At 38.2% G+C, this 19,413-nt stretch overlaps 1 protein-coding gene across 7 annotated transcripts in view; it reads right to left on the bottom strand.

Annotated features, from left to right (window-relative positions):
• Positions 1-3,574: 3,574 nt before the first annotated feature.
• LOC139137594 (neuronal acetylcholine receptor subunit alpha-10-like) overlaps positions 3,575-19,413 on the bottom strand; it is a 244,689-nt gene continuing 228,850 nt past the window's right edge. For all 7 annotated transcript variants that reach the window (XM_070705780.1, XM_070705781.1, XM_070705783.1 and 4 more), the window contains 4 exons: positions 11,319-11,363; positions 7,487-7,596; positions 6,383-6,930; positions 3,575-5,209 (listed from right to left, as the gene is read on the bottom strand). In XM_070705780.1, coding sequence (XP_070561881.1) covers positions 4,548-5,209; positions 6,383-6,930; positions 7,487-7,596; positions 11,319-11,363 — 1,365 coding nt within the window. In that variant the 3' untranslated portion in view covers positions 3,575-4,547. The remainder of the gene's footprint in view (positions 5,210-6,382; positions 6,931-7,486; positions 7,597-11,318; positions 11,364-19,413) is intronic.

Genomic DNA, 19,413 nt, shown 5'->3' with positions numbered 1-19,413 from the left:
CTTTTACACAAATGATTTACTTTGAAATCGTTCAAGTGAAAGTCAAGTCAGACATGTCACGTGTGTACATTGTGATCGTTGTCCACCATAACAAAAAAGTCTTAACCAAATACTTTCCCATGACAATGATTTGCATAAAACCACGACAAAACCTGAGACAACGTTATGGCAAACTTCATACGATAAAACGCCACAAACAGTGGCGCGGTAAGGCGTTGAATTGTACATGTATACACTTGGGTGCATCGTGAGTACTATAATGCGAAATAATGTGTCTTTCATTGGTCAGTCCCGCCTAAATTATATATTCATAGAAGGGCAGCTAACCACAGGTAATTTACATATTAGAATAGCACATGTGTCGTCTGTATGCCAGGATGAAAAGTGTAACAAAAGTTTGCCCAGACACTCCTAAATTCATTTTGCATATTGAGTTGAAATCAGCTTTGGGCAGACAGCCAGCCGGTACGCGATGATAAACGTACTTTTGCGTATCCGCTGTCGTCTGCAAAATTTTCGTCGACAGTAATCGTCACGACCATCAGTTGACATATGACCTAATTTCGTTGTGTGATGATCCATGAATGTCAAAAATGGAAGAACATCATCTCTCCGACCTGAAAAAATATCTATCCCATATGATCCCTGTCACATTAATCGTGTAGATTAATTTTCAGGTAGAATTTAAAAAAATACAAGGAATGTACGTTTATTCCTGTAGGCGATAGTAGCCTCATTCCGGCTAATGTACGGCTATAGCCCGCTAACATGGAGCTTGCATAATAAATATGTCCATTCTGATATTTCTGCCTCTTTGTATTATCATCCCATTAAGTCCAAAGTTCTCAACACAGAACATTCAATTTATGATATGATATTTCACGGCAAAAAATACGCACACAAGTAATATAATAACATAATCATTGAAATAAAATTGTTGACAATTTTCACTTTAAAATAGACTAAATTATTGATTTTTCACTATTGGTAGCATGATGCAAGGACGGAGTGACGTCGTCATAATTAGTTCCCACTTTTTGCATTTTAGCCAACTTTTGCAGTTTGGTTGGAGCTCTCAACAAGAAAATGGCAACATATCGATTATTGATTATTATATCATACAAGTATATTGATGGCGCAAAATACAGCGATCTGATTGGTCGAGACGCAAAAAGAACCGTGGTACAATGGCGATATACCACGGCTGGCATACGAGCGAGTTCTCAGCTTGAGCAAAAATCCGATTTTGATGTTCCACGCCAGAATTTCAATATACTGTCATGATATAATAGCAATAAATCACACCCAACGACGGTATACCACTCATTTTTGACCAGTTCACTTCATATATGCACTGGCTATCGCTCGTACATATGAGCTTATGTCGTGAACTGGTCAAAATCTCATGGTATACCGTCGCTGGGTGTGCTTTATTGCTTAATTAAAGGCTGTTTATGAAACTAGCTGTCAACGCGTATGGAATATTGATAATTGTACACAATAACATACGTCATTAAGTTGTGTTCAATTTAATAAAGCTCAATTAAACATTGATTTGAAAACAGAGGATGAAATTTAAACTGGTTGATTCCGCCTTGTCAAATAATTCCTACCGGGCATGTTTAATGGCGTTATGCAATTAGGTTCTGCATATCAACTTTAAAAAGCACGACGCCTCTTGTCAAGGACCCATTACGTTAGGTTGAGGGGGACGCCCGAACTTCAAGTTCGATGGCCGTGACAAGATGAGTTGATAAAGTAGACTGGTATTATCAATTAATTGTTACGATCTATGTGAATACCACAAAACATCATTGTCTTTTGACACTTGCAACAGATTTAATTTTTTTCAGCTAAGGTAACATTGAAACTCATTGATGAGTGCCCTTACAATGAATTCATAATTTCCATAATAGAGAGCCTATTTAATTAGCTGCAATAGCTTTATAGCTACGCATCCAGAGACGACTGAAAATCAGTGGACGCACCCTCTGTTGCGAACTTAAAGGTGTATTCTTAGGGGGCTAAATAATAAGCGATGGTATGAGTGAACTCTCTAGGTTACTAACAATTCAAGCAAAATCCATTTGAGTCCAATAATCTTCAATCTCGCCTTGATCCTAAAATGGAATATTTTGACCAAGTTTGATATATGGTTAGATATTAGTAAGTGTGACTTCTTTGTAGACTACTTTACATAAGACATCATAAGACAATGTCAACGTGTACCAAATATGGTAAGATGCGTATTCATTTGATCAAACCAGCGACAATTGTTGATTATAATTATAAGAGTGCAGTTGGCTATAATGAAAGGTAATAATCGTTTAAGAAGTTTCATGAATGACAACACATCATTATACTTGCCTTGCATATACCATGTGCTCGAAGTTCGACAACCAACGAAATGCAAAATTTCCGTGACATCTAATGGTAAATAAACCTTTTACTCTGTCGCCTAGACATCAGCATAATTCTAACTCAGCGTAAATTAAACCAAAGCACACTATAAGCTATGACTTGTTATGTAGAGACTTCAAGATTCAACATTATTAAAGGTAGTACGCCCTTCAAAATTGAAAGACTTCAACTTTTAGCCAAACTTCCTGTTAAGGAACTTTAAAGGGATACCGTCGTTGGAACTGCGTCTGTGCGCGTTTCTTGTTTTGACAAACGACGTATTTCGTGCTCGATATTTAGATGCACCTCATCATCATAGCTGCAACACTTAAATTATACGATGATAAATTATGACAGACATGCTTTAACGTTCATCAAACACCATCGTACCTTGGATATAGTGTTTACATTGGTCGTATGGGTGCCATGCAACCTTTGAGCGCAGTTTCGGCGACTATATCCCTTTTAATCAGTCCCTTTTGAAACTCGGAAGTCTAAGTTCAAAATTTGGTCCTAGAGAAAGAGATTACCGAACATTTACAAAAGTTTGAATTTAAAATGGCCACCATCCCTGTATTAACTCTATGATGGGAAAAAATTAAATCATAAATTTTCATAAAAATGATCCGATGAAAAGTTTAGTCCCACAATGAGCATAACAATGACCCCCCCACAATGACCCCCACAATGACCCCCCACAATGACCCCCTCCCCACAATGACCTCCCCTCACAATGACCCCCCCCCCCACAATGGTAGACCAAAACAGTATTGTAAACGTTTGAGAGAGGAATATCTGTCCAAAAGGTGCATTCAAATGCTCCTGTTATGTTGTGGATTGTATTACAGTTATGATATAAGCTAAGACGAATTCATATGAAGAACCTAGGTGCAATGACATGGCGAATTTAGATCAAAACATATAAACAATCTTAGCACGCTACCATGTTTCAATGGTTGTGCAATCATATCAAGCAAGATGGTGGCAAAAGGAACTGCACAGCCCACTAAATCTACACAGAGATGTACAGTCATGATGTTCAGTCTCTCCCGGACGCCAGTTCCGCGATATAGTCATTTTGGTAGTCAGTACAATATCTAAATGAATGATGAATGGAAAACGTCAGGTAATCCATACAAAACTTGTCAATAATGAAGCAGATACGAGAACTGCGTGGTTTGAAAAAAGAGTGTTCACGTTTATTCTTCAAACAGGTACTCCAAAGTGTTTTTATTTTCTAAACAAGTTTTTTTTCTTAATCTAGTCAAGAGTATATTTTTGTATCTACATAGGATTATCCGGTGGTTTTAAATTGCCAACTCCAATTAATCGGCAAATTATTTAATATACATTATGAGACAAGCTTAGTGCTGTGTGGTCAAACCGGAAGTTGCAATCGTTTAACCGGAAGTTGCACACGTGCCATATTCTGTACATATATCCTTTTCTCAGCCAAATGAAATTAGGACAAAAATGACTTCAGGTAGCTTCTCCAGAAAATTGAACGACGTCGGGCATGTTAAATGTTATGACTGAAATTCTCGTACTGAAAACGAGGCTATCAATTCTGCTACAAGGCCACGTTTATTTAAAGAGAAAGACGATTTCTGTGGAGAATCACGGAAGAATTCTGAATATCGATCCACACGATGAAATAGTTCGTGGCCGAGGTGGCTTAATACAAATATATGAAAACACCACCTATTTTGCACAGCGTTTTGAACAAGAAGTTCAGATTTTGAAGTTTCATAAAGTCAGTGAATATAGGAAGGGCCATGCAGGTAACAGGCCTGCCGCCTATACGGATGTGAATTTTTTGAAATATTGCTGTTAAGAAAATGTCATCTTCGAAATATTGCATCGTCTTATGTGTAGGCTTGTATCGCCCTTCTCATTTGCCCTGTCAATTTTTTTCCGTCTCGTCCTGTTCTGAATATTCTGTTGACTATCCTCTCATCTGTCCAGCTTTTTACACGAGATCCACCCACTTTTTCCTGACCACATACAGAACTTGAAATCACGGAACGTAGGGAAGTCTCCACTGCGTCGCTGGGAGAATAACAACGCTTCGAAATATCAAAATAGCAAATTATTGCGAGGTAAACCTTGGAAGAAGATATGTCGGAGGGTATTGCATACGATTCGAACTATGTATCGTAATATGCACCAAAATTAGGTTGGTACTGGTCTAAGTCCGCAGATGAGTAGTTGCCGTACGGGTCAAAAGGTCGCAACTCGCCCTGTTTCTGAAGTAGTAGCGACATTGACGTTGCCGCTGTGCATATTAGGAATAAAGACAGCAAGACACGGTCCAGGACGGTGGCGACTGCCGCCCACTCCTGCCGCACCTGGACAACTTGCTCCTTTTTCTTCTGGGCAGTTTTTAAATGTTTTAAAATCAAGTCGATCGTCTTTTCGAGCCTGCGCAGTCGCGTGTCACTTGTGCCTCCATCCAGCGATCGGTCACCGCGCTCCTCTAGTAAGAACTCCTGCTCAGTGTGATAACTGTTGTTTGTCATACGGCAGTGTCTGCCGCTTGTGTTGTTTTCATTGTCACGCTGGATGTAATATTTTGAATTGTGGTTGCCGTTTTCCCGCGCTCTATCACGTGTCGCTGTCCCTCTCCGGTTTCTGTCTTTTACGCAGTTGTTCATGAAAACCATACAGGCCAAGTATTTCAGGACGACGGTTCGCACCCAGGGAGGTACCGGGTATGTCCCCATTGCACCGCGTTCGTTGACATTCAAAACAGCCACGTTCATTGCCGTGGACAACGATATCAGGAACATTGTAGCAGCGTAGTATTGTCCTGCAAAGTAGAAAAAGAAGAGCATTGGTTTTCTTTTTATAAATTCGAAGGTTTGTCAGTTCACCAACCTATTGAACATATTGGTCAATTTCACGTAAAAAGTGAACTTTGGTGGCGCTCATTCAGTTGCCAGCTCGTCAACACAGCCGGTAACTACCATCAAAACAGGTGTTTATTCACGTTCAAACAGAAGTTCATTTGCCAACGAAAGCAATGCTTGTCACCACATACAAAAGTTGCGTTCTAGGAATCTTAAAGGTATACAGTCACCTGTAATCTAAATATGCCCATATATGGTCAAAGGGGCGTTCCTTGGTATACAAAATGCCCATATGAGGGCCCTGTTTTTAAAAAGCGGCTACCCGCTCAAAATCTGTGATTGGTTAGATTTTGTCTTTTCATAGAAACTGTTGCAAAATTGGAACAGGTGACAGTATACCTTTAATGTGGTCCAAGCAGTTACAAGATGAAACAAGGTTGCATGAAGGAAAGTAATTAATTATTTAAAAGATTACTTTTATGTATGTTTCATATGGAAAACATTTCATCCCTACTTGCCAAATCACATGCAGTCAACTATGCCTAATGTACATAAAGGTAAAACCAAATGTCTGCGTCTTAACAAGGTATGTTAAGTTGTACTATCATTTCAGCAGGGACAGGAAGCTATGCTCATATTTATCACAGCAGACAGTGAGAAAGTTGCGCTGACGAAGTTGTATACGACTGTTTGAATTTGCAAATAAGAAATTGTAGCTGATGAAGACAACTCCAATACTAATCAATCCTTCTTTAATTGTCTATATCTATCTGTCTGTCTATCTGTCTGTCTATCGTTCTTTCCGTCTTTCTGTCTCTGTCTCTCTATCTTCCTGTCTCTGACATCGTGTGTTCTCCCTCCCATCGCTCTCTGACATTATCTGGGTTTCCTTCAAAACAAACTTCACCCAATCTAATCCCTCTTCATTACTGTATCAAGCATTTTAAGTCTCACTTAGTAACTTAGGATTTGCAAACTTGTTGCATGTTTTAAATTAGATTTTCTTATGTCCTAATATGTATCCTGCATGTCATAATATTCTGTCCTATTGAACCAAGCCACAAGGTATTATAAAAGAATTACAAGTGAAATTTCATTTGGTCAGTGTCATTATCTTAGAATTCATAACTTACCTATGAGTGGTATTTCCTTAGAAGACCGCGGCATCATCTCAGCTACCAGAAGTAAAAACACTGTCAGCGATAGAATAAGGGTTACACTGAGCGAAACCTTCACCACGCCCACATCATAGGGCATGAAAAACCCGAGCAATGAGAGCGCCGATAATAACACGCACGGCATGATCAAGTTGTAAATGTAGTACAGGGGTTTCCTCTCTAGTCCGACCAGGAAGGTGACGTCATGATAGGTATCTGGGCAACAGGCATAAGGTATGCTGTGCCGTGTGGTGTGGGCGTACAGCAAATCCCATTGTTCGTTCTCCACAAGGTTCGTCAGATCGGGTTCGTTTTTGTGTCTGTTCAGGTTTATCTGTTCCCCCGTGTACGTCCATGATCCGAATTTCAGCCTGCACTGCTGCTTGTCGAACGGGAAGTACTTAATGTCGATTTTACAGGTGCTTTTGAGGACGGTTGGTCGCGACCAGAGGCTGACCTTACCATCGTATTCCACTAGACAGTTAGAAGCCCTTACGCTGTCTGAATAGTCGTGTGCGTCGGCACTACAAAGTGAAAATAGGAGTCAAAACATAACTACATTGCTAAGATCTAAGAGTGATACTTTTAAATATCGTCCATTTTTCAGTCTCCACGTGATCCCTAGATCGTTTCGTCTCTGTTATGCAAAGCATTTCAAACAACGGAATGTTTAAATCATACGAAAACAAACTACACATAGCAATGTATGTTCATGGGATTGTGTATTGCAGCACAAACGCGATATACTGTAACACAGTCATGTTATAGATGGACTGAACGGCATGAATTCTCGCACAACTACAAACAAGGAGAGAGAGAGAGAGAGAGAGAGAGAGAGAGAGAGAGAGAGAGAGAGAGAGAGAGAGAGAGAGAGAGAGAGAGAGAGAGAGAGAGAGAGAGAGAGACAGACAGACAGACAGACAGACAGACAGACAGAGATAGAGAGAGACAGAGATAGAGACAGACAGATAGACAGACAGAGGCGGAGAGATGGGGTGCAATGGCAAACAGCAGAGGGATGTACATCGAAGATGAGAGATTCAGAGTGAGGGAGGTGTGCTTGACAGGCATCATACTTACTTATCATACAGCGTTATATCGGGTATCCAAAGTTCACTCGCTGGTACTCTAATAACTTTGATACCGTCATGTTCAATAGGGTCCCAGACTACTTTTTCATCCGACCAATGCTGGACAATGAAGATAAGAGTGACACAACGCGTAAGAATTCACTGTAAAACTTATTATCGCTACTGAGATTGAGTGAGCACACATCTGATAAACTCAGTGCAAGACTTTTTTGACCTTGAATTTAAATAACTTCACAGTACAATGCATATTCTAATGACAATAGGTAGTAATACGTAAATTTCTTCGGGCAGGTGGTAGAGCTTTCCAATCTATTTGGATGACCAGGTATTACTGTTCAGATTTTGCTGGAATCCATGTTAGGGACTGGACACAAATTACAGGGGGGGTGGGCCGGTGTTTTTTGGGGGTGGGTCGCTATTTTTTCGCGCAAGCATTTTTGAAGGGTCATAAAATTTTGTGCAAGCCTATGGGGGAGGGTCACCTTTTTTCATGCATCAAAGCTGAAATTGCATGTGCATGTTATGGAATACTGAAAAAAGAAAAAATACCTCCTGGCACTTTCATTTTCTGCCATTACCATTTTCGGCGCGCCCTTCGGGCGCAAATTTCAGGTATAATAAACAATGTATTGATGATCCAAGCAGCCACATTGATTTAAGTTGTCATGATTTCTACTTATTCAACACTATTGTGCATAACTGTCCCCTATAATAACTCTTTCAATAACAATTTGGGAGATTACTTATTTGACATCATTCGCCCATTGACAATACATTGGGTATAGGTCGGTGTGAAACGTTCATGTCGCTGTATGTACATTTTTTAATTTTTTGAGGACATTGACAGAATACAAACTGTTCAGAATAGTGCATAGTGTCATCAATAACAACTGGAAGCTTCAGGTCGAACAACTTTTGAATAACAATTTAGGATCAGATAACCTATGAGTTATTTGTAGTTTCCTCATAGCCTACGATGTATAGTGAATCAACATTTTGGTGAAATTCCAAAATCAAATTTCTTGCACAACCATTGACTTGAAACCACTCTAGTCTAATCATGAATATTAATACTAATAATTAGGTGTACATAAATGCACAGATTTTCCTATTTTTTTATTGGAAAAAAATTATTCATAGTTTCATCATAGACTGCCATGTATAGTGAATGGACATTTCAGTGAAATTCCTAAATCAAATTTCTTGCACACCCATTGACTTGAAACTACTCTAGTCTAATCATGAACATTAATACCAATAATCAAGTGTACATAAATGCACAGATTTTCCTATTTTTTTATTGGAAAAAAATTATTCATAGTTTCATCATAGACTGCCATGTATAGTGAATGGACATTTCAGTGAAATTCCTAAATCAAATTTCTTGCACACCCATTGACTTGGAACCACTCTAGTCTAATCATGAACATTAATACCAATAATCAAGTGTACATAAATGCACAGATTTTCCTATTTTTTTATTGGAAAAAAAATTATTCATAGTTTCATCATAGACTGCCATATATAGTGAATCGACATTTAAGTGATATGCCAAAATCAAATTTCTTGCACAACCATTGACTTGAAACCACTCTAGTCTATCATGAACATTAGTACCAATAATTCAGTGTACATAAATGCACAGATTTACCTATTTTTGTATTGGAAAAAAATTATTCATAGGGTTTCACCATAGACTGCCATGTATAGTGAATCAACATTTCGGTGAAATTCCAAAATCAAATTTCTTACACACACATGGACTTGTAACCACTCTAGTCTAATCAAGAACATAAATATCAATAATCAAGTATACATAAATACACAGATTTGCCAAGTTTTGTATTTATAAAAAATTATTCATAGTTTCTTCATAGACTACAATGTATAATGGATCCACATTTCATGCGAAATTCCAAAAACAAAGTTATTGTACACAGATGCACGTGTTACCACCCTCTTCTAATCAAGCACAATTATGTCATTATTCAGGGTCATATATACACAAATAGTGCATATTTTTAATTCTGAAAATTTTTTTTTACAGTTTTGTCATAGACTCCCATGTATAGTGGATCAACATTTTATGCGAAATTCCAAAAACAAAGTTAATGTACACAGATGCACATTTTACCACCCTCTTCTAATCAAGCACAATTATGTCAATTATTGAGGGTCCATATATGCACAAATAGTGCAAATTTTTAATTCTGAAAATTTTTGACAGTGTTGTCATAGACTCCCATGTATAGTTTTGTCATAGACTCCCATGTATAGTGGATCAACATTTTGACAGAAATTCCAAAATCAAATATCTTGTTCACATGTGCACTTGTAAACACCCATGCTCATCAAGTATATCTATATCAGTTATTAAACATCTGTATATGAACAGATATAGCTAGTTTTATACTGGAAAATACACGTTCGTAGTTTTCTTATAGTCGACTACATGTATAGTGAATCAACATTATCGATAAAATCTAAAATTTCATTTTTTGTACAGGCAGCACTTTTACCTGCCACTTCAAGCAAAGTACATTTACATGAATTATCACACACATATGATTTGATATTTCTTGGACAACGCCTTATATCGGCCACATTTTGCCTTCCTTTCGGGAGGGCGACTTAAAAAGTATAGCAAGTCAGAAGGGGGTCTTTAACACATTGCGGTTTTTTGGGGGGGTATGGAGTAACAGGGGAGGGTCACTTATTTTCATGCACGGATAAGGGGGAGGGTCACTAATTTTTGTGCATGAACTTTTGAAGGGTCACTATTTTTTACGCAGCGGTTTTTCGAAAAACACCGGCCCACCCCCCCCTGTAATTTATGTCCAGTCCCTTATACCTTGAGAAGGCTAAAGAGCGCCCTCTTGCGTCGAGTCGTCAAGCCTGACACAAATTGTACCCAAATTTGTTGAAGTAGTTGCAAAAAGCGACCTGATTAGCTATTAAGTGACCACGCCAATTTCGACTTATCTACAAAAAAATGGTAATACATATAGCGTTGAACAGCCCATATGATGATGCAAGGAGGAAACTTGCAGAACAAACAGGGATTCCGGAGCAAATTAATATCAAGAACCTAACTTTGCGATCAAACATCTAATAATCGAAGGTGCCAACAGGTCACAGCTACTCATATGTCACTGCAGTAAGATAGGCATAACATTCTTGATGGCATGGTCGCTGGCATTGCAATCTAATGATTTTTGTGATTACGTCACCGCACGTCACGGCCCAACTTCAAGAGTTTTTACTTTGAGCAAACTTTACAAGCAATAAACTAATAAAACTACTTAATCTACTGAAAAAATGGAAATGAATTAAAAAACATAGATATATTTTCGTTTGCGACCGTGCGGAAGCATAAAAGCCATGCGTGCGCTGCAAGGTGGCAGCCGTCTCGCGTCAAAGCTCACCACCGTGGCACAAAGTACGCGCCGAGTCATGGAGTTGGTTTCTACGTCCATGGCGTCAGCAAGCTGCGCACCGTAGCCAGCAAGGGTTGAGAGGAAATCAACACCTGTGACGCAGAGGAGTATCTTAAAAGTATCTTTATCAAAAACTCATCTACTACGAACAGTGAATGAACTGCTACTTTATTGAAATTACATAGCTGCGCGAGCTTATGGGTTCAGCCCTGGTGTGATATTATCACAGTGTACTTTTCGCACAACGGTTTAAAACTGGAAAGCTTTGTGTCATAAAAAAGCAGCTACTGTCTATGTATGTACCGGTTCAATAGAGGAGAAGTCAACATTGTAGGACATAATCATCAAATTGCGTTCGTCGGGCGCAACAAGATTGTTACATACCTGTTCAATCCATACATTTGTCGTTAAGATTTGGTTTCTTTCGTCCTGGCAAGAGACAGAGAGAGATATATAAGTATAGAGTTGGACATCCCTTGGTATTGTAGACTTCGTGTTTCGTTTAAATGCTCTTCCTTTTTGTCCTGGAACTCCAGTTCAAGAAATTAAAATTTTTGTCAACGAATGAAATCATGACTTTTTTGAAAAGAGTTTGAGCGTGACTCATGCAAACAGCGGCACAAGACAATGCAGGCCGATAAAATGAGTTGACCTCTTTTTTCGAACCATTTGAAAAAGGCGCAAGTTTAAAAACAATAAACGATTTATTGACATCGCATAGATATAACTTGGTCGTGACATTTCAGTCACCGAGTGCCGTATGTGAAGGCAGAATGACTGACTGACTGACTCACTGACTGACTGACTGACTGATTGACTGAGTGAATTAATAAATGGATGAATTCAACAGTTGATGGAATAAAAATCATAACCACATGTACAGTTTTTCCTAAAATTAATGTGTCACCAACGAAAATTTTAATGTATATTGTTAAGAGAAGCAACTTAGCCAACTATGGTGATGTTTAAAAAAGAAAGTTGGTCATAGCGATCACAAGAGGGCGCTGTAATTGATGCGTTGACAACTCTATATGAGTAATCTACAGCGTCGATGAAGGAATAGAGTGGCGTCTACTTTGCTATGTCTTAAGATTTATTTTTGAATTCTTGTAATCGCGACATTTTCTTCAAAGAGCATCTAAAGTTCAGTGGATTTATGGCATCACAAAAGGCTATGAAGTTGTGACGTACAATGGATCATGATCCGCGAATTTCTATTCTAAAGAATCAGCTAAATTACATTTACGCTCACTTTATTTCAGTGGATCATCATAATGATCAAAGTTATCACTGTAAAAATGTAAAGAAGAAGTTACAAATTACTTTTTAATGCTAGATGTCCACATTTTAGAAAACAGTATCTCCTAAAGGCAAGACTGTAGACTAGTGGAAATAAATGAATTTTGCTAGAATTGTTAGTAACCTAGGGAGTCCACTCCCACCATCACTTTTATTTAGAGTCCCTATGACAATCCCTTTTAATTGGCAATAAAGGTGTGTCCACTAATCTTAAGTCGTTCCCTTCTAAATAGTTGTTTTAAGTTGCAAAAATAAGAACTATTTTTAAAAAGCTCACTCATATAGGGCAATTGTTACTGAAAAGAGAAATTGTAAATAAAATACATTGTGCTTTCCTGTACGGCTACAATAATTTTACTCTTGGAGAAGATCAAACCCCAATTGAATACAACCAGCCTTGAGATATGCAGTAATCGTCACTAAATCATCGTAAAACTTATATATTTCACGTCGCTATTATGTAAATTTCTAATAAATATGCAATTTAACTTTCTCAATACATGTTCACTATTAATTTGCGGTAATTGTGTCGTTCTTCAAATGGGAAGACCTTGTGAGAAATTATAAGCCATCATTCATTGCGATTTGGTTCATGCTTTACACGGTGCCCTTGTGTCACGTACGGGTTGATTTTTATATTAGCAGAGAAGCTTTGGTATCACGTTTAATTACCATTGGTGAGAAAGTTGGCAGGAAGACGCCCTTGGGCGGAACACATTTTGAATCTTGGAAGTTTAGAGTGGAGTTGGCAAGGCAACCCAGTATCTGCCCTTGACGTGACTGTGGCAATATTTCCATGTCGTGCACGATAGCTTATGGCTGATTTAGTTGCCGCTCGAAATATGTGTGCGGCAAAACATTTTTGACAAAGTTCGATGATACATCACGCACGAACGCCTGAATTGATAATTCCGGTTAGAGAAAGATCTTTTTCATTTGCCCTGACCTGTTTCTTTAGGGATGTAATCGTCCAAGGACGCCGTTAGAGATGCAGTGCCCTAAGCGTCTCTTAAAATTTGACCTGACTTTATTGAAACAAACTTAAAAATTTCGAAAATATAGCCAGGGTTTTAATCAATTGGTATTGGCTAGATGAATTAAAGACATTCGAAAAAAAACAAGAGTCTATCAAATAAACGTTAATGGTCAATGCGGCTTCCGTTATTTCTATATTCATGGGCAAGGGTGAAGGAAAGGCTAAAATTGACGGGCGAGGCTTGCCGAGCCAGTTTATTTTGGCTTTCCTCGAGCCCGCGCCCATAAATAAACGTTAATGGTCAGAGCGGAGTCTGTTATTTCCATTATATTATCAACAAACCCAAGACAACCGTCAAAATTTGCGAAAATTTCCCGAGCGAACGACAACTTGGTCCCAGAATGGAGCCATACGCGACGCACTATTACGCGCGCTGTAAAAAATAGGCAAATCCGGAGATGTTTTCAGGAAAAAAGTATCTCAACTTGACCTACAAGTACTCCATTTTATTTTGTGATTGATTATTATTTACGTTTTAGCTGTAAAGTTACGATACTTTGAGTTGTTAATCTTATTATTCATATTCACGGGCATGTAAACAAACCATTACTATGTATTTGTGGTCAGTCACGAGGTTCAGCTCGACCAATCAAAATGCGACAGGCAAGGCATGGTAATATAATGTTGAATCTGTCATCATGACATGGAAGTTGCTACCTCAGCTCATCACCTCGTCTCCGTGTAGCCGAATCGATATCCTATACAAGCATTTCAGGTGTAAATGCAATTTTGATGACTATTCAATCAAAAGTTTTATGCCCAATTCTGTGCGAAGTAAAGACGAGAACTTGGGCTTGGTCTGTTGCGAGTTCAATCGTAATTCAACCTTGCGTGTGGCGGCAGTTACGTGTGATGATGTTAACAGGGCCGTAGTCCCTCCGCAAGGATGTAAGTCGATTATTCAATAGAGCTAACAAATCACTGGAATCTGTTGGCATTCCTGAAAATTTGGAATCCTTCAGATGAAATGGGAATGTGAAAATTTCAACCTGAGTCTCATCTACGTTCATCGTCAGTGATCTCATTTACGACGTACAGGCCATGCCAGGCAACTCCAGTGGTAGATAATACTTAACTGGGCAGAGCTATCAAATAAATACAGCTTAGAGATATACCTCGCTTTTTAAATATGAAATGTCATGGAAATAACAACCTGCAACAAGAACAGCATTAAAAGAGAAGCACGCAACCAATATTGCGGAAACGCTATGTCATGTGGTGAGCATAACCTGTTTACAATCCCTCATCCATGTACGTGTCTGGACGCTCGAACGTACAGTACAGCGCGTACATTCGGTGCTGGTGTATCGGTGAAAAACCATACGTTGTATGTATATTTCCGAAACATTATGATGTGACCAAACTTAGACAAATACAAACTTTACTGTGAAATGTTCATTATTTATGTCAAGTTCCGCTGTTGTATCAACATCGCGTTTCCAGTCTCTTACAACGTGCACTCTAGGGAGACGTTATCAATCTTCGCAGTGTTTGTCACACGTATAGCAGAAAACGCCAATATTTTTGTTTTGAAAGTTTGCTTATAAGACAACTTTTCTAGGCGCCGCAACACATCAAACTGAACGTGCTTTTGTGTCGGGTCAAACTTGTCGATATTTTTACAGCCAAATTTGACCCGAATTGCAACTTTAAATGTTATATGGACAGAAATACGAGGGTACCGGTATTAGTTCATATCGGGTTGATGATTCCTCATGAATAACAATAGAGTCAGGATGTTTATAGTATATTTGTCACAACCTGACATTTAATATGAATATCTTTAGGACGCTGCAACGTCGTTAGTTTGTGAGCTTACTTGTTTGTGTACAATAACGAGTCCACGTAACCAATTCTTGTGTAATATATATATATATATATATATATATATATATATATATATATATATATATATATTATATATATATATATATATATATATATATAATGTTTCCTATAGATACATGTACCTACCTACCTATACCTACCTGCCTACCAACCAACCTACCCACCTACCAACCTACCCATACCTACCTACTCATACCTACATACCTAACTACTTACCTACCTACCTACATACATACCTTCCTATACCTACCTACCTATCTACCTACCTAGCTAGCTACCCAGCTACCTACCTACCTACCTACCTACCAATCTACCTACCTTTTACCTATCTACCTACCAACCTACCTTCCTGTACCGACCTACCTACCTAGCAACCTACTTACCTACCTACTTGCTTTTCTGCTTTATTTTCACAATTAAGCGGTAGCTCATTAACCAGCATAAATATGCATGTTGTAGTGCAAGGGTACCAATTAGACTTCGTTTGAAAATGTTTGTCACGGTTGTAACGACTTTGTAGACTTAAAACAGCAAACAAAAAGTGATAAGACGTGTTAACAGTCTTTGTTCATCGTACACGAAGTAAAGGTAATATAATGTGGTGTCGCTATGGCTGTGGGCCCTCCTCTAAAAGTATTTACTATTCGAGTATTTGAAATACTGAGAACCTTTTGAAAATAAATGTGCAACAAAAGCGTGCATCCTTTTTGGAAGGCGAATGCACTGTCACATCGTTTGAAATCTTCTCTGTTTGTTTTCCAAGACATCCTCACAAACGAGATCTATTGACTTACTCGTAATGCCTTTATTGGCGCATGAAAGGACTTTATGACACCGAATGGAATCTTTAGCCACACATACTGTCTCGAAGTTACTTGCATATCGGCCAGATCTAAATTGTATGTATATCTGATAACACACTTATTCCATCGCGACCTTCGTGACTCTGTTGTATGCGATGTCCCGGATGCTGATAGAATTTATCGAATATGAAATGCAGATTGAGGAATGCAGCCTGTTTCTGTTTCCTGTGCACAAATACAGCCATTGCTCAGATAAGGTTCTCTTTCCACGAGGTTTTGCTGATGACGATCTTTGATTTTGAAAGAAACGATTTTGTTATTGTTCACTACATTTAACTTGGCCATTCTACGGTGATGTGATTGTCTGTCGTCCAAACAATCAATGTAGTGGGAATTTTTGTCACCCCTGACGATAAAAAAATGCGTGGCTTTTAAAATTCACAGCGCAGAGTCTATTCTGCTATTTATTCGTGTCTATGATCTTTGCTTTACAGACATTTAGCATACTACGAAATGCAAAAGATCAGTCATATAAAATTGGAAATTGATTAAAAGAGATAATGTTTGCGCTATTTGAAATGCGAGTGTTCTCTGAAGTACGGCAAATGTACAGTATGTGTACACAGTCTGACTATACTTCTTCTAAATAAATGTTATAATTTTATTCAACGAGACTGATATTTTTTAACTCATTAAAAGCCATGCAACTTCAGCTGTATCCAAGTAACTTCAGTTATAGCTTGGAAACCCTAATGTTGGTGAGCTGATGTGTTGGTGAGATCTAAGCAAGTTTACAGAGGCGAAACGTTCGTAACTGCGTGTTAACGCGAATCACAATCGAGAACTTTTATAGTTGCAGAGAGAAGACTTTATCTCCACAAGCTAGTTTGCATCGTTATTCGTCTAATATTTTTATACAAACACACACGCTCGTAAAATAAGAGAGCAAAAGCAAACTTATTTAATGCTTTTACAAATATCGTTATAAAATGCTCAGGGAAATTAGTTACCAGGCTGCCCCCTTAAGTAAACAGCTATTTTCCATCGTCAATTCAACAAATGACGTCATCAAAACGAGCTCTAAGTTTGTGCACCGAATCTTGTTGTGTCAAATCATGGTCCGCCAACGACAGGGCAGGATTTCCTATAACAGTGGTTTATGATTTTTGGAGAAATGTGGCGGCGTGTCGAGTACTTCGATAAACATAATCGCAATAAATAACAGTTGCAGTACCGTCTGATATAGTACTACCATATCGCGTCATCTACCATCTGGCAAACTGAACTTCAAAGCAGCCGCTGGCACAAATTGGCGGCACCATGTTGCAACACAGCGTTGGCAGAATGAGCAGCGTCAGAAAAAAGTGCGTGTTCTGATCTTAAATACGTGGCGAGAAAATTGACGGACTGAGTTTCGACGAATAAATGCAAAGTGTTGTTACAGAAACATGATGCTAACATTTGTGAATATGCAACGTGCAATTTTTGATTAACAAAGTAAATACTTACAATGATAATATATTGTGTATATACGTCAGTAATACAATTGTTTTATACGGAGAGTACTCCTTAATTGCTTCTGTAAAAGCACAGAAATCAATGATGTCGTTTTCTAATATGAATTTTGTTTACCTTTCAAAGCATTGCTAATATTTTTGCCTTCAGAAACACGTTAATACAGATGACTGACAACAATGAATAGAAATTTGTTTGCACAAAATGCACGGGTTTGTACCATCTGTTGCAATAAAAACAAACTTCGCACCGGGGTTTATAAAGACATAAATGCATATGCTGTAGGATGGAAAACGATATTATTGTCTCAATCTTTGCATTACTAGTTAGAGTAAAAAGGGTCTTTCTCCGATGACGGGTCTGTTTATCACATTTCTCGGTGAATAAACTCCAGAAGCAAACAGAAATCACTTGATTTATATCACCCCGGTGTTTGATCGGTAATCATTGAAAATGCTTTGTCAATAGAAAGTTTGATACACATCACCAATATTGCGTGGTTGTCAAATATGCACAGACCAGGAAAACGTGTAACGTTTGTTCTGAAAGCATTGCCTGGTATTTCAGCTTTTCTTTAATAATTTGCTTTAGCTTTTCACACCTTTTGATAACAGGAAACATCAAAACTAATAACCGGCCTGATGGTTGGCGAATCTCATTTACACCTATCAGGAATATCTGTTCTGCCACAACCATCAATTAGTTGCCCTCCCGGTACTGTGATTACTCTGTTGAAGGGACAATAACCGAGGAAAAAGCTACCAGTGAATAAAACATATGATTGTTTCAAAAGCGAAATAAATGTACGGGTAACAGACTAAAAACTGCTTGAACGTTGTTAAAAGTGTAGGTCAGAGGTCAGGAAATTGTAAAGCAAAAACCTTTGACAAACAATTATCAAGTGCTCCTGGAGGGCAATACAATGACTTAACCGTGACTTTAGCTCAAGAACGCTGTCATCGCCTCTGGCGAATTTTGACATGCGATTCAGAGCAACCCCCACCACAGATTGGATATAATGACACTCATAGGATTACAATGTAATCCACATAATTATGCAAGAAAGAACACCGAGGTCAGGGTACGCCATGTATTTAGATCGATGTCTGTACGAATCAAACCCGAAAATTTGGGAAATTACTTCTTGTATTTATCTTGTGCAGGAGAATCTATCTATCTATCTATCTATCTATCTATCTATCTATCTATCTATCTATCTATCTATCTATCTATCTATCTATATATATATATATATATATATATATATATATATATATATATATATATATATATATATATATATATATATATATATATAATATCAGTTAGCTCTAGGGAGTAACAAAATAATGACAGTATTGACCCGGAGGCAATTCCACAGTTCATTTTTAATATTTTTAACATTAGCTGTGAGTGTATGAGACCATCATCACATGCAAGCTGTAATCACGTAATTAATAATGCATATTTCCAGACGCGCTTATACACGGTCAGAAACATGCAGTAAAATCCGCACGTAACGTGTAGCACTCCACAGTTCGGATTTGCATACGGCTTGATTGTAAGATAAGCGAGTACTTTCCACACGCAAGGTCTTTCGATAAAAGAAGATAGACACTTTTAAGAGCCAAAATTATAACATATGGAGGCATAAGGAAAAAGGCTGCATATTTTATAGCAGGACATTGGATTACTCTTATCTCTTCGAACGTTTGAAGTATTGTTCGTCGAGTAGATGGTAGCTTTACGCTGGACAATTATGTCTGGAAAGCTTGGTAGGTTTATTGTAAGGCGTAGGCAAACGATGAGTTGCCTGTTTGCGTGAATTTATGTATTCGACGATTTTAATTTGCTTCTTATCTCATTTAGCGTGGGCAAAATCGAATCGCTGCCTGTTGGCACATGATCTACCCCTCACTACCAGTTGTGAAGGGTTAAATGACGATGGTCTAATCGTGCATGAGTCACCAGGTGTAAC

Source organism: Ptychodera flava, chromosome 7 (assembly GCF_041260155.1).
Source record: "Ptychodera flava strain L36383 chromosome 7, AS_Pfla_20210202, whole genome shotgun sequence".
Classification (NCBI taxonomy): Eukaryota; Metazoa; Hemichordata; class Enteropneusta; family Ptychoderidae; genus Ptychodera; species Ptychodera flava.
This window is presented reverse-complemented; position numbering and strand designations above follow the sequence as displayed.